Source organism: Prunus avium, chromosome 1 (assembly GCF_965620075.1).
Source record: "Prunus avium chromosome 1, drPruAviu1.hap1.1, whole genome shotgun sequence".
NCBI classification, from domain to species: domain Eukaryota; kingdom Viridiplantae; phylum Streptophyta; class Magnoliopsida; order Rosales; family Rosaceae; genus Prunus; species Prunus avium.
The window spans coordinates 50,109,982-50,125,349 of record NC_142284.1 but is presented as its reverse complement, the minus strand read 5'-3'; the positions used below and the strand labels follow the sequence as shown (position 1 = coordinate 50,125,349).

The 15,368-nt window shown below is 38.0% G+C and overlaps 1 protein-coding gene and 1 pseudogene across 2 annotated transcripts; both read left to right on the top strand.

Annotated features, from left to right (window-relative positions):
- The first annotated feature begins 800 nt into the window (after positions 1-800).
- Positions 801-3,639, top strand: LOC110763158 (U-box domain-containing protein 30 pseudogene; annotated as a pseudogene). The gene is made up of 2 exons (XR_015833018.1): positions 801-941; positions 1,162-3,639. The product of XR_015833018.1 is annotated as a U-box domain-containing protein 30 pseudogene (transcript).
- A 1,653-nt stretch (positions 3,640-5,292) lies between these two features.
- LOC110763166 (BSD domain-containing protein) lies at positions 5,293-8,214 on the top strand. Its single transcript, XM_021965929.2, has 3 exons — positions 5,293-5,879; positions 6,323-6,510; positions 7,198-8,214. Exons 1-3 carry the CDS (start codon positions 5,372-5,374, stop codon positions 7,702-7,704), a joined length of 1,203 nt encoding a protein of 400 aa, XP_021821621.1. The 5' UTR covers positions 5,293-5,371; the 3' UTR covers positions 7,705-8,214.
- The last annotated feature ends 7,154 nt before the right edge of the window (positions 8,215-15,368 follow it).

The following is a 15,368-nucleotide window of genomic DNA, read 5'->3' as shown; positions in this document are numbered from 1 at the left end:
ATCGGAGGGTCTTAGGCTGGTTCCACACCGGTTCCATAGACCTCACGAGCTTCGCTTATCTTCTATTCAGGATCAGCATCCAAGGACAGGAAGAATCGGCATCCAACACCCAATCGATCTCTTGATCGTCCATCCCACTTGTAAGTTGCACTCATCTCTATCTATTCAAGATTTAGTGCCGACAAACATGGTGGAAGGTTTCAAGCACCCTTTTGTAACATTTTTTTGGTATATATAGAGAATTTTTTATAATAATAATAATTTATTTTTTTTCAAAAAAAAAGGAATAAAACAACAATTTATATCACTATTTTTTGGTCGATATAAAAAGAAAACTCGAACACCCTTTTATCCAAAGTCATTATAGAAATGTTGATTAAATTAAAGTTAAAAAAGTTTATTAGTTTATAATTTTAAATTTAATTACAGAATATAATTCAGTCAAACGACCTTTATTAAAAATAATTGAGTCAAAAACAACCTTTATCCTATCTGGGCATTGGTTGCGTAATTACATTGTCACAGATGCAGACTCTCTGCCTGCCACTGCATCTGCCTGCTTATATAAATTATACAGAATTGCATGAATATCGATAATACAAAAATAAATTACAAAAAACAAGAAGAAAAGATTATCATCAGATATTACTGTGTCTGTGACCAGAAACAAGGTATGACTGCACGTGTGGTGCACAGTTTGACAGGACTTGCAGAACCGGAGATAGCCGGTAACCCAGACACACACTGTCACACACACAAATCTATCATTTTCTCGAGGAAATTTAAGAAAATAATAATAATAAACAAATTTTTGGGGGTTTTCGTCACCTGCCCCCACAAGAAGACCTGCAGAGCAGTGGAGGAGACTGTGCAGAAGAAGATAGCTTTTTTTCTTATGCTTTTCTTTCGTCTGCCCTTCTCTTTTCTAACTTGCTATCATGGTATGGTTCTGAGCTTTCTCATTCTCACATGTCTTTGTTGTTATAATTCTTTCTGAGAAATTTATAAAATTCTTCTCTGTATTCTTTTTGGTCAGTTGCGTGAGTGCTGTTTGAGTGATATGAGTGAGTTTGGACCTTTTTGTCACTTTTGATTGCCCTGTTGCTTTTTTTCTTCCCTGATCTGGGGTTTATGATTTCAAACTTTTTATTGAGCTTGAAGAGGAAGTGAGAGCTTTGGTATTGGAGAAGAAGATTACTACTTCATGATGTGCTTGATTTGGTGATGATTATAATGATGGTTGTGGTAGTGGTGGTGAAGAAGAAGAAGGTGGGCCTTTTGACCATAGAAAGAGATCAGATAAAGCAAGGAAATGGGAGAAAAGATATCCCCTTTGGCATTTGATGGTCTTTGTTGCTTGCTTGTAATTGTCAATGAGAAGGTTTAGCCAAAGAGAGTAAAGGAAAGCAACAGTGAGAGAGAAAACTCTCCCTCCTCTCTTTTCCACACTTTCTCTCTCCATCTTCTTTTCTTTATCTCCTTTACTTTGCCACACGCTTCTTGCTGGGTGGATGTGATGGGACAGATTGGTCTTCAAGTGGAATTCTTGTTTTTTGGTGTCTTTGGATTTTGAGGGTCTTTAACTCTTTCTTATCCAAGCCAAGTGTAGTTTATTCGGTTTTCTTCTTGATTTGCATAAGGGGTTCTAAAAATGCCTATGTACCAGCCAACTGGTAGGAGAAGAGTTGGGGATATGAAGTTTGATGTGGGTAGTGGTGGCCAAGTTCTAGATCTGGACACTGCAGTGAAAGATGGGATTTTGGGTGGTGGAGATGGGTTAATTTGTGGTGGTGGTGTTGGTGTTGTGGCTGAAAAGTTGGATCTGAAGAAGATGATTGAGGAGCTTGAGTCCATTGAGATTCCTTCAGTCTTCATTTGTCCAATCTCATTGGAGCCAATGCAAGACCCTGTAACCCTTTGCACGGGTCAGACTTACGAGAGATCAAACATTCTCAAATGGTTCTCTTTGGGCCACTATACTTGTCCCACAACAATGCAAGAGCTCTGGGATGATTCGGTCACACCCAACAAGACCCTTCAGCAGCTGATTTGCAGTTGGTTTTCACAGAAGTACTTGGCCATGAAGAAGAGGTCAGAGGATGTGCAAGGAAGGGTTTTGGAGATTCTGGAGACACTGAAGAAGGTTAAGGGCCAAGCCAGAGTTCAAGCTCTCAAGGAGCTCAGACAGGTAGTGACTGCTGCTCATGCATCAGCTAAGAACACAGTGGTGGACAATGGAGGTGTTGCTTTGATTACTTCTCTGTTGGGTCCTTTCACTTCACACGCTGTTGGGTCAGAAGCAATTGGGACACTTGTGAATTTGGACCTCAGTTCAGAAGCCAAGACAATTCTGATGCAACCGGCAAAGATATCGTTAATGGTTGATATGTTGAATGAGGGATCCATTGAGACCAAGATCAATTGTACGAAATTGATTGAAGTTTTGATGGAGGGCGAGGATTTGGAGTCAGAAAACGTCTCAAGCTTAAGTCTTGTGGTTGGATTGTTGAGGTTAGTGAAGGATAAAAGACACTCTAATGGTGTTTTGCCTGGTCTCAGTCTGCTGAAGACAATTTGTTCGCATGAGTCAGTCAGGAACTCGGTTGTGAGCGTCGGGGCAGTTCCTCAATTGATTGAGCTCTTACCCAATTTGAATCATGAGTGTTTGGAGTTAGCCCTTCATATCCTAGAAGTTTTGTCAACGCTTCCTGAGGGAAGGCAGGCTTTGAAAGATTGTCCTAAGACAATCCCCAGTGTGGTTAGGCTATTGATGAAGGTTTCAGAGAGCTGCACTCAGCTTGCATTGTCAATCTTGTGGGCGGTTTGCAAGCTCGCCCCGGACGAATGCGCTTCGCTTGCTGTGGAGGCAGGTTTGGCAGCCAAGCTGCTTCTTGTAATTCAGAGTGGTTGCAATCCTGTATTGAAGCAAAGGGCTGCAGAGCTCTTGAAGCTGTGTAGTCTAAATTACACTGCCACAATATTCATTTCCAAGTGTAAGCTTACTAGAACAATACAATGAAGAGAAAAAAAAAAAGGTACTTTGTTGATATACATTCTCTCAATTTTTCATTGTCCCAATGGATAAAGGAGCCAAAGAGCTTGTGGGATCCAAGAAAATTCAAGACAAGTCACTTGTGGTGTTTCTGAGGTACCCTTCTTTATTGTGTATACTAAACATCTTTGATGGGATCAATTGTTTCCACCACCAGAAGCATCATAATGTGGATCAATTTGGGCACTGTATCAAAATTTGCATACCTACAATTCCACTGTCTATAAGCTGGCCTTTTTGCCAAGAAGCTTCAACAATTTTCAAGCCAAATTGAGTTCTTTTTGTTTGTTGTCTTGTCAACAATGGTTACAGATAGGTTGCTTGTTTCTTCATGTCCAAACAAGAGAGTGGCTTTTATCATGTATCTGTAAAGGAGTTGAGTGAAGGGAAAACTTTACTGTAATTGTAGTTTATGTTGCTTGGCTTGTGCAGCCCTATTGATTCTCAGTCATATTTCCCTCTTGTAAAGTTCTAGGCAGATTTGGATTTTGCAGGGTTCATTCGTAGAGCCTGTTGGGCACAAGATAAAGTCATGTACAATGAGCATTGAACACTAAATTTTTAATTTTTACATGATGGTTTTTGAATTTGCCACAACTTTAGAAATTCCCATTCACTCATTTATGTTTGGCACTGTGCTGTTCTGATTTGCATTGTCCTTTGATGACTTGAGAGAGCTGACTGGCTGAGAGATGGGTGGAGGAGAGGAGGGGCCTTTTGTGTTTGCTTGTTTTGTTTGCCTTCCCTTCATTTATTGGATGCATTGACTGGCAACAGGGCTGTGAAGGAGGACATTGTTTTACTCTTTGTGGAAAAGCTGCTACAGAAACAGGGGGTTTCTTGATTCATACGTGAACGAAAAGTTAAGTGAGAAGGGAAAACAAAACTGACTGAGCTTTAATGAAAACCCCTAGAAAAAATTATATCAGAGAAAAATTAGCCAACTAATCCCAAGTCCTATCAAAATCATTGATCATAATCTTAGGATGATATTGCAATGCTTTTTGGATTCCCAAAGTTTCAATGATTTTTGTTTTTGTTTTGGTTTTAATATTTTGGTGTAATAAATTTAAAATTAAAATGCGAGGCACTTATTGCTTAAGTGGTCAAGTGCGGTTATACTGCACTCGAGATAATGCGTTTGAATCCATCCTCCTCTAATATCGCTCGTATAAAAAAATAATAATAATAATTAGTACTTTGCAGTTGAAAACATGAAACTAGATGAAGCATTTTAAGGGCCCTCAAAGTCACTTTTGTTGTCACGAATGGGCGCACATGGACAAAGCCTTGGGCCCTTGGCAATGAAAAGAAATTTGTTCAAGAGGGGAAAAAGAGAGCATTGAAACCTTGTCTACCTGAAAAGCAGAGAGGACAAGAACCAAAAATTCTTTTGTAGCATTTGCAATTGCAACATGGCATCTTTGAATGGAAATAATGCCGGCCAAAACCAAAAAGACTCGAAATAATGGAAATATAAATATTAATGATAAATAATAATTTTGAGTCGTTCACAATACTTCGGTGAAAATTACATAGTTGTCCCTCAGCCTGCTGCTTCAATTATTTCTTGAAAAATATTCACCTCCAAAAACATATTTTTTATTTTGTCAAGTTACCTGTAATTTATATTTTTTATAAAATTTTATACATAACATACATATATACATTTCACAATTGGAACAATCATGACTACTGAAGCTTTAATGCATTAAGTTTATTTATTTATTTATTTACAAAGTGATATTCTAAACTACTATAATATACGGGAAGGGGGATTGAATTCGAGTGCAAGAAAGCAAGCACACTGTCTTAACCAACTGACCTAACTCATGTATGCATAATGTAAAATTGAATTCAAAGTCGGGCCACAGATTAAAATTTGAATTTACTCAAGCCCAAAATCTACACAGTGCAATAAGCCCAAAATCCAAATCAACCATGGGCTTACAGCTTGGAAAGTAAACTTCATTCACCTGTTTCCGTAGCCCATAAAAAACTTTCAAATTTATTTTATTTTATTTGGTCCAAAAGGTGTCTGTGCTTTAGTCCGTTATAATCTTGGAGCTCATATGATTGGATCCAATATCATACCTGGATCTACCTAATCATATATTTATCTTGTGCCGGACAAAATAATTTGGTTTTTCACCCCGGCACGTGCACACGTGGCATTTTTCTATAGCTCTACCACTATCGACAAGGATAGTTCGTAAACCAGCGGATCCAATACCCGCACTTTCCACTGCGCCCGTACCTTTTTTGAACGTCCCATTTTCCAATCCGTCACTTTCTTCCTTCCTCCAAAAAAAAAAAAAAATGTCATGGCTCGCACGCTCGCTCGCTGACTCTCTACGGCTTGACGACGACGGTGGTGCCGAGAATGACGTCGTACCGAACAACAACGACAAAGCACCAATCTCACCCACCACCGACACCAAACCCCAAGAAGATGACAATGGAAGGAGTGGAATTGAATCTGCAGACGAGGAACAAGACGACGCCCAAACCCGAGGCGTGAAGGATGACCTCGACGAATTCAAACAAACCCTGACCCGCCAATTCTGGGGCGTCGCTACCTTCCTCGCGCCACCGCCTTCGGACCCCTCCACGCTGTCCAATCGATCAGGTCCCGATTTCGATCGATCTGAGCCGCCCGATAATCGGCCCGAGCAATTGGCGATGGATTTGATTGAAGACGAAGAGGATGCATTGGAAGAGTGCGCTGTTGGGGTCACTGAGGAGGTCCTGGCTTTCGCTAAAAACATAGCGATGCATCCAGAAACGTGGCTGGACTTTCCTCTTGATGAGGAAGAGGACTTAGGCGGTATGTATAGATAGAAATATGTACACAAAATGATATGCATGTATTGTATGTATGAATGTAGGTCTCAGTTCTCATTGGTCAATTTAGAAGTGTGGAAAATTCGATGCGGTTAAAATGTACATTGCATAATCTTCTTCAAATTATTGACTACAATGGGGGATATCAAATTCGATGCGGTTAAAATGTACATTGGTTTTTTGCAAATCTTAAATTAGGAATATAAAATTTGCTCTTTACCAATGGGGGATGTTATGCACAATGCAGTTGATAATAGTTGCAGAAATTTCAATGAGTTCATGGTGAAATTGTTGGAAGGGGAGTTTGATTACATTGGACAAAACCCTTAGTTTTGATATTATCTCTTTCCTGATCAAACTTATTGCTCTTTTTTAATCATGTAGTTCGGTGGTTGGTGCCTAATTCATACACCTTTCTTATTTTAGATTTTGAAATGTCTGATGCCCAGCAAGAGCATGCTCTGGCGATTGAACATTTTGCTCCAAGATTAGCTGCTTTGAGATTTGAACTCTGTCCATGCCATATGAGCGAGAGTTACTTCTGGAAAGTCTATTTTGTGCTTCTGCATTCGAGGCTCAATAAGCAGGATGCGGAGATTTTGTCCACACCCCAAGTAAGCTTCCCTTTTGTATATAGTGTCCCTCAAATAATTGATTAAGTTTGATGCTGTTTCAAACATAGGCCTTCAGATTCTGAATGAAAGTTACTACTATAGTGGAATTAGTTTACAGGATTTTAGTACCATACCATGTAGTGTATTAAAGTGGGAATTTGTGCTTCGTGCCAATTCTAGAGTTGCAGCCTTCCATTTGTTTCTTCTTATCCAAGGCCAAACTTCATTGTATCTCACAAGTTCTTGTTGCTTTTGGTTAGCTTGAACTCCTCCATTAGAGTTTGCCAACTTTTCCAGGCCTGGGTTTTGATAGTTCTAGATGTTCATTCAGGCATGTTGGATATTCATCTCTAGAAGAGTTCAACTTCAATACTTTATTTAGGTTACTGTTTGTCTTGTTAAGTTTGTTGAAAGAGGAGAGATAAGAGGTTAGTCGGTCTGTGGTTCTAAATGAAGTTTGTTTCAAGGCTGTTAGTGTATTTTGTTTTGATGTCTCAAGTTTTGTTTCCTCATGGGGGAATAAAGTTAGGATTTCGAAATTCTTGACTAGATAGATGGTTTCAGAAAAATTGGAATAAATTGGAATAAATTTTGAGACCAAAGTTTTGTTTGCACTTTTTGATTGAGCAATTGCCTGGTATATATTTCTTTTCTGAAATTTCATGCAGTCTAACATATTGGTTGCAGGTAATGGAAGCCAGAGCAAAGTGGATGCAGGAGCTACAATGTCAGACTATGTCAGAATACGAAGGATTTGGAAGAAACACGTCTTTTCTAAAAGACAATTCTAACATACCAAATGACGATTTTGTTCCGGTCTCATCCTGTAGTGTTTATTATGAGGACAAGCTGCTAAGGACACATCCTTATGAATCAACCATGTCCTCCACAGTCCATGAGACTGAGAAGCATCCAGTTGAGAGTAATGAGATGCCATTCATTGATAAGTCTGTTATTGAAGAAAATCCCATCATTAAGACAGAGGATAAGAATTTAACAGTTGGTCCATCCTCTAAGATACTAGACAATATCTACGAAGATGATGAGGATGACTGGCCAGAGGAAGATTCTGATTTAGACGGATATAGTGGAACGGCTATTCATGTGGTAAATGAAGAAGACATATCTTTCAGTGATCTCGAGGACGAAGATTTCCTTACACCCACAAAACTCAAGATTGTCTCAAAGGAATAAGAAACCTCAAGGAAAGAGAGGTTAATCATCGGTACGGTGCTCTGCTCATTGGATAAAAGATGGAACCTTAAGTCATCTGATGAACACCGGTGGTGAGGACTTGTATATCACTTGTCAATTGCCCTGCCAAAATAGTCATACACTAGGACTCTTCTATGCACCTGCAGATTGTTGTACTGAATAGTCCTGCACTGGGACTCTTCTAAGTCGTTGCTGATTACCCTACGGAATAGTCCCACACCGGGACTCAAGCCTCTGGTGATGCAATTTGTTCTGAATACCAATTTGTACATGATGGGTTGCCACCTTGTCATTGAAGTCTTTACAGAAAAGTATATGTTTTGATTGATTGTGATAGGATTGTAATTACAATATTTAGGGATTTTGAGAGAGGGTACAAGAGGTCATTTCATTAATGAATTGCCCCAATTTCGTGTCTTTAAAAGAAAATTTGCAAGATGAATGTATTACCATTGGATCAATAAAACCAATTTTGCCTTTCTTGTTGTATATCTTCTGCATATATCATCATTTTTAGGAATTTTGTGTTGTGCTATATTATGTAAATCCTCTGCTTCATCAAGCCACCCCCATTACAAAAGGTTTCAAACCTTGGAAGACAAATAGAAAGGGAAAGGAAACCCAAGAAAACTATACACCACATGTTAAAAGGAATAAACACCACCACCCCCAGCTTAATCTGATACAAACACAATTTCTTCAGCTCTACCGTCATCGCCAACATCATCAATAATAATAAAAGAGGGAAAAAATATACTCTTGAAAGAGCAATACCTAAAATAAGTCTGCTATTCAATAAACTGCTAAACTGGTATGACATCATTCTTTGATGCATCACCACATCTTAAAACAATACCCTCAAGTCTAGCGGGAAAGATATATTTGGCCCACTAACATCCTATCGTGATTGGCTCAGGGGGAGGAACAATCATCAACACAATGTCATTTCTTTAAATATTCAGCACTTGTCTCGCCTCCTTTGTATATATTTAAACAGTATAGCCGAGCGGCTATACATTTTAAATATTCTATTTTAAAATATTCTATTTTAAAATATTATACTCTTTAAAATATATATATTTAAAGAATATATTTCAACATTACACCATCAATAAAACACAGCACACTGCCACGCTCAGATTTTCACTACTTATCCGAATTCCAAAAGAATTGGCAGGATAAAAGTTAAGTATGCATCCAGCATCTCCAGTGCTCTGAAGATATTAGAGGCTCGTTTGGTACACCGTATTAGATTCTGGATAGGAGTAAATAGTCTATGTTAGGTGTTTGGTGTGAACTTGTATTATTCAATTACCTGACTATTTTATACGGGTTGGGCTTTTAATACTCTCCTTACCTGACTAATTAATACAACCCACACACCCCGGTTTAGATAATACACGCTTAATTATACGGCTAGGGAAAAAGAACACGTAGAAAAATCAGACGCTCTTTTCATCTTCTTCTCCGTAGGGTTCTTCTCTGCTATCTTCTCCACAAGTTATTTTCTTCACTCTTCTCCAGATATCCATCTCTCACTCTCTCTCTTTCTTTCATACTCTCTCCAATATGATTCTTCTTGCTTCTTCTCTCTTCTTTTTATATTTTATATTTTATTGAATTTTTGTGGAAATTACTTCGGATTGATGCTTTTGTTGTGGGTGACTATCGAAGTTCTCCTTGTTCAAAATTGATTGCTATTGAATTGAAGTATATATATATATACATATGCAGGCAGATCTTTTTTTTTTTTTTTTTTTTTGGGTGAGATGGGGGAAGAGCCCCAAAACAACTACGCAACAGTAATAAAGCGAGTTCTATGAACTCCCATCATATCCTCATCTAGGTTGACCCCTACCCAATTAGGAATATCAGCAAAGGAAACAAGTCCCAAATCAAAATTGAAACTCCCATTAGCCAAGCAGTCTACAACCATTTTCTTCTCTCTATAGACGTGCTTCATCACACAATTATCAATTGGCTTATTATCACAAAAGGTCCCTAAGGTTTACGAAACTATCAGATTGCATCCTTAATGTTTTTTTGTGTCACTCGTGGTCCTCAAGGTTAGTATGTATAATCACAAATGGTCCCTGCCGTTAGGTTCCGTCAAAAACTCTGTTAGTTTGCTGACGTGGCATATATACATATCACAAAACATCCCTAAGGTTTACACATCTATCACAAATGGTCCTTGCGAATTTTTTTAATTTTTTAATTTAAAATTCATAAAATTTTGGTTTTCTTTTTTATATTATTTAAAAATATATATTGTATTTTAAATACATATGACACTATATTTTTGAAGATGTGGGCTCCACATATATGCCACACCAACAAACTAATGAAGTTTTTTTTTAAATAATTTAAAATTCATAAAATTTAAAAATGAAAAAACCATTTATATAAGGATTTTAACCTTAAGGACCATTTATAATCCCTAAACCCTTGGTTTTTTTCATTTTTAAATTTTATGAATTTAAATTATTTTTTAAAAACTCCATTAGTTTGTTGATGTGGCATCTATGTGGAGCCCACATCTAAAATAATATAGTGTCATGTGTATTTAAAATACAATATATATTTTAAAATAATTTAAAAAATAAAACCAAAATTTTATGAATTTTAAATTTAAAAAAATTAAAAAAATTTGTAGGGACCATTTGTGATATGTAAACCTCAGGGATGTTTTGTGATATATATATATATATATATATATATATATATATATATATATATATGCCACATCAGCAAACTAACGGAGTTTTTGACGGAATCTAACGGCAGGGACCATTTGTGATCATACATACTAACCTTGAGGACCACTAATGACACAAAAAAACATTAAGGATGAAATCTGATAGTTTCGTAAACCTTAGGGACCTTTTGTGATAATAAGCCTTATCAATTTGATGCATAAGCTCCCAGCAACTGGATAACAAAGTAGCCAAATGATGTAAACTAAGGAGATTGGAATCTTGAAGGAGTAGAACTGTCGTAGTAAAAAAATTCGTGACATTTGAATTTCAATTTCCACTTAAATTATTAAAGAATTTTTTTTAAAAAATTGTTTGATATGATGTTATCCGGAATAACACCAAACACAGTATAACTTAGTCAGACTATTTATCCGAAACAGCACCAAACGGCTTATAATATTATGGATAAACAGTCAGTACTCTCCGGAACAGATTAATACTATTCGACAGAAATTAGTCAGTACAGTCCAACAAAAATTAGTCAGTACAGTCCGACAGAAATTAGTCAGTACACAACTTAAAAACAGAAACCTTTGCCATTACAATCTTTACCGTTAGATGGTAGTCAACCTGTACATCTTTACTTGACTTAAAAAAAAAAACCTGTACATCTTTAACCTAGAGTGGTTTCAGAAAAGAAAGGTATGAACTCGCCTCTTCCGTATATATTTAAAGGGTATAGCCGCTCGGCTATACTTTTTAAATATTCTAGCCGGGCGACGGCTATACTCTTAAAATAAATAAATATATATATATGGCTAAATTGTAGCAATGGTTTCTGGACTAAAACCAAACTTTACTTTTCGTCCCTCATATTGCTAAATTGTTACAATGGTACTTTAATTATGCAGAAATCATCATTTCCGTCATCTCAGTCAACTTTTTTGTTAAAAATGATGATGTGGCATGGACAAGTCCTATTTGGCATGGGCAAAAATGTCTTTGTCCTGGTTGGTGAGCTGAGGAGAGTGGCCTTGGGAGTTGGGAAAAGAGAAGGTATCTTTTCTGTTGTTACAGTTGAAGAAAAGAGAAGATTCCATGCCTTTCTCTCTTTAAATCCAATTCAATAATTTTCTTTTAAAATCCAACTTGTACACCACCTCTAGTAACACCTTCCAAGCACAAGAAGAAAATTTGAACAGTCCAAGTGGGGCTGCAAGGTCTTGTGCGCTTTGTACTGTTCAAATTGTGCTAGGCATCTTTGAAGGTCTCTTGTGCAGCCAAGTTTCAACAGTCACTGGCCCCAAGTCCTTGCGGACATATGTTGCATTCCTAAAAGGACACAAATTAATATGCCAACAACCAATTAAAAATACCCGCAAGTGCACGAATCTAATGAAGTAAAGATTATGTAAGTACGGGGTCGATCCCACGAAGAACTTGTCGGCTTCCTATAAGTTCTAGTTTGAGTACGTAAAGAACACTTATTTAACACACCACAAATGCACAAATGAAAAAGGGAAACTAGAAATGAGTAAAGAAATGTAAAAGAAAATGAAACAACACAAGAAAACTAAAGAAAAACACAAACAGCACTTTCTATAACCCTTTTATCACATGTGAACAGTGCGGTGAACAGTGACGACCATGTTGTGATGGAATTTGGAGGTAGATAGTGAAGCCATTCCTTTGCTGTATCCTTCAAACTAAATGAGAAAAGTCTCATTCTTATCTCATCACTACTCATGCCTTCAATCTTTATTGTGGAACACACTTCCTCAAAGTCTAGGATATGTGCATTAGGATTTTCTCCAGGATTTCCCAAGAACTTAGGCAATATGTGTATCATGCCCGATCTCAACTCAAAGTTTTCCAAAGTGCTTGCGGGATATACTATGCAAGATGGTTGTCCAGTTGTTGGCGGTGAAGAGTATTCTTGCATAGTAAGTTCCGCATTTGCAGCTGCTGCCGCCATTGGTGAAGGTGGAGGTGACTCGACTTTTGGTGAGCTTGGTGATGATGAAAATGGCGAGAGTGAAAAAGGCAATGGAGTAGACACAGCTAGTTGGATGTTCCTTTCTCTCAAAGCTTGAGCTTGGATATCTTCTACAGTGCTATCTAATGAAATATCCAAATTCAGAAGGGACATAAGCAAAATGTTCCTGCAATAAGAAGAAAACAAAAACTAACTCAAATAAAATGAAATGACAAACAAAGAAAAAAATGAAAATAAAATTAAGTACTCTAAATATACTCAAACAAAACATATAAGCAACCGTGCCAGTTCCCCGGCAACGGCGCCAAAAATTGTTGCATTCCTAACAGGACACAATTTAATGTGCAAACAACCAATTAAAAATACCCGCAAGTGCACGAATCTATCGAAGTATAGATTGTATAAGTACGGGGTCGATCCCACGAAGAACTTGTCGGTTGTCTATAAGTTCTAATTCGAGTACAAAAAGAACACTTAACTAACACACCACAATGCACAAATGAAAATTTTAAACTAAAAAGAAATATAAAAGAAACAAACAAAACAAAACAAAAAAAAGAATTGTGCTGTGAACAGTGACCAGCGACCGGTCGTTTGTTAAGAGCGACCGGTCGTTTTTTGTCTGGCGACCGGTCGTTTTTTGTCTGGCGACCGGTCGTGAGGTAAAAGCGACCGGTCGTTTTAGTACAGAGTCAAAACTTCAGAATTGTGTGCTGAGCGACCGGTCGTGAGACACTAGCGGCCGGTCGTTTTTGGGCAGAGTCGTTTTCTCTGTTTTTCCAGTTTCGACCTCTATCCAGTGTTTTGCCTATAACTTTCCAACCGTACGTCCAAAATTCACGTTCTTTATACGGTTGAATTCAGCACAGAAAATGGAAGAACACAACGCGGACCAAAAGTCCAAAACAATTACGGAAACAAATAGAATTTAGTAACAAATACACGTAACGTGTCAAACACGCAACTCACACACACATTGGGGGGGGGGGGGGGGGGGGTTTGATTTGTTTGAAGTAACCTATTTCTATTGCATGAAAGTAAATGGACTTTGAAATTAAATGAGAATGGCGGAGATGAATTATCAAGATGTGAAATCAAAATGTAACAAACACTAGGGTTTCGGAATCCACCCTAAACAATTCTACCCAAGTTCATGAATACTCAAGTAATGAACTCTAAACGTGTTGATGAAGATGTTCGCAATCAAGACCATGGGTCGTGGCTCAAGACGCATTGATTCTCTCTAATATACGTAAAGTGCATGGTTCGTGCTACAATACTTGTGCCCTCCTCATAACCGAACCTAGGTATGGTTCGTACTTCGATTCAATTACAAGGAGAACCCATTAAGTTCAAAGAGAATATGAACATCACAAGAATCCTAATAGCATGGTGTTTACATTAGGTATTCAAGAAACCAATTCACATGGATGATTCTTACTTCATCCATTTATTGCTTAGGATAACATGAGGATACACATAATCCCAACAATCTCAAGAAGCATGCTTTCAAAGGTGATCAATCAAAGAAGAACATACATCAAGGATAGATTAATTTGGTGAATTGGAATTCATCAACAATATCTAGAAATTCATACACTCAAGCATCAAAACAAAAAGGTAATCATGTTTAGGGCTTCAACCTAAGCCCTAGCTATGGAGTTTAGTTCCTCATAATCATTTCAAACACAAATTCAAAATGAAATTAGAAAGAGTTTACAGATTTTCAGAAAATGATGAAAGCTTCAAGATCATCAATGGTGGAAGTCTTCTTCTCCACTTTTCTTGACTGCACCTTGGCTTTCTCCTAGCTCCAAGCTCCAAAATCTGCTCTCAATTGTGTAGAATGGTGGAATACCCTCTCTCCCGTTGCATTAACTCCCCCAAATCTGATTGCAATCCCTTTTGACTTCTCTCTCTCCTCCTTTCCAGCTTTTCTTTTAGTATAAAACTTATTCTTTCTCTAAAGCTATTGCCCATTGTCCCCTTGCAAATGATGAAACCTTGCTTTAAGGTATAATCCAAGGCTCCAATTGACTCAGGAAATGCCACTCAAATGCAATCCATTGTTACCAAAAGGTGTGGTAACAAGTAGAAATAAAATGCTATTAAGTGGGGGTGAAAACTGGGCCAAAACAAACATCCAGAGCCAGCGTCAATTGTCCGATCAGCTGGATAGGCTACACTTGCCCAATGGAGCTCAAATTTGGATATGTTGTAGTTAACATCCATTGGAACAAGTCTTATGAAGATCATCACCTCATCCAAGGACCGGAACATGCTGATCCAAAGCCACGAAGTTGACCTACGAAAATGAACAAAAACAGAATTTATATCAAATAATGCACTTTTAGCTCATTTTCATACAAACCAAGGTAAAACCTGTTTGTACCATATCTGACCCTCCACTCGTACAACGACACGTGGATCTCATAAACTCGCCCAAGCACCCAAGGCCTCGGACAATCGGCATAGGCTACTGATGATATTGTCTCAAAGCAGCAAAAGATCATTACAGGGCCCAACACAGCCTACAATCGGTATCCCCTACCGATTCTGCAGAATCAACCTCGAAGCACCCGCCTGAAATATCTAAGGACTCGTGTCAACCTCACAGGGCCCTCCCACGAGTCCCACATCGGAAATGAACACCACAAGCATACTAAATGCCCTCTATAAGTATGCCCCTCCCACTACAATACAGGGGTAAGACTTTTCAGCTTGACTTTTATACTACTATATAGTCAACAGCAAGAGCTCTTAAAAACAATCTTACTCGAGCATCGGAGGGTCTTAGGCTGGTTCCACACCGGTTCCATAGACTTTACGAGCTTTGCTTATCTTCTATTCAGGATCAGCATCCAAGGACAGGAAGAATCGGCATCCAACACCCAATCGATCTCTTGATCGTCCATCCCACTTGTAAGTTGCACTCATCTCTATCTATT

What these genes read in the sequence shown, in the direction of transcription:
- LOC110763166 (XM_021965929.2), top strand. Translation starts at nt 5,372, where the DNA reads ATGTCATGGCTCGCACGCTCGCTCGCTGACTCTCTACGGCTTGACGAC. An exon ending in TGAGGAAGAGGACTTAGGCG is followed by an intron (nt 5,880 to 6,322) that starts GTATGTATAGAT and finishes TTCTTATTTTAG; the next exon opens with ATTTTGAAATGTCTGATGCC. An exon ending in AGATTTTGTCCACACCCCAA is followed by an intron (nt 6,511 to 7,197) that starts GTAAGCTTCCCT and finishes TATTGGTTGCAG; the next exon opens with GTAATGGAAGCCAGAGCAAA.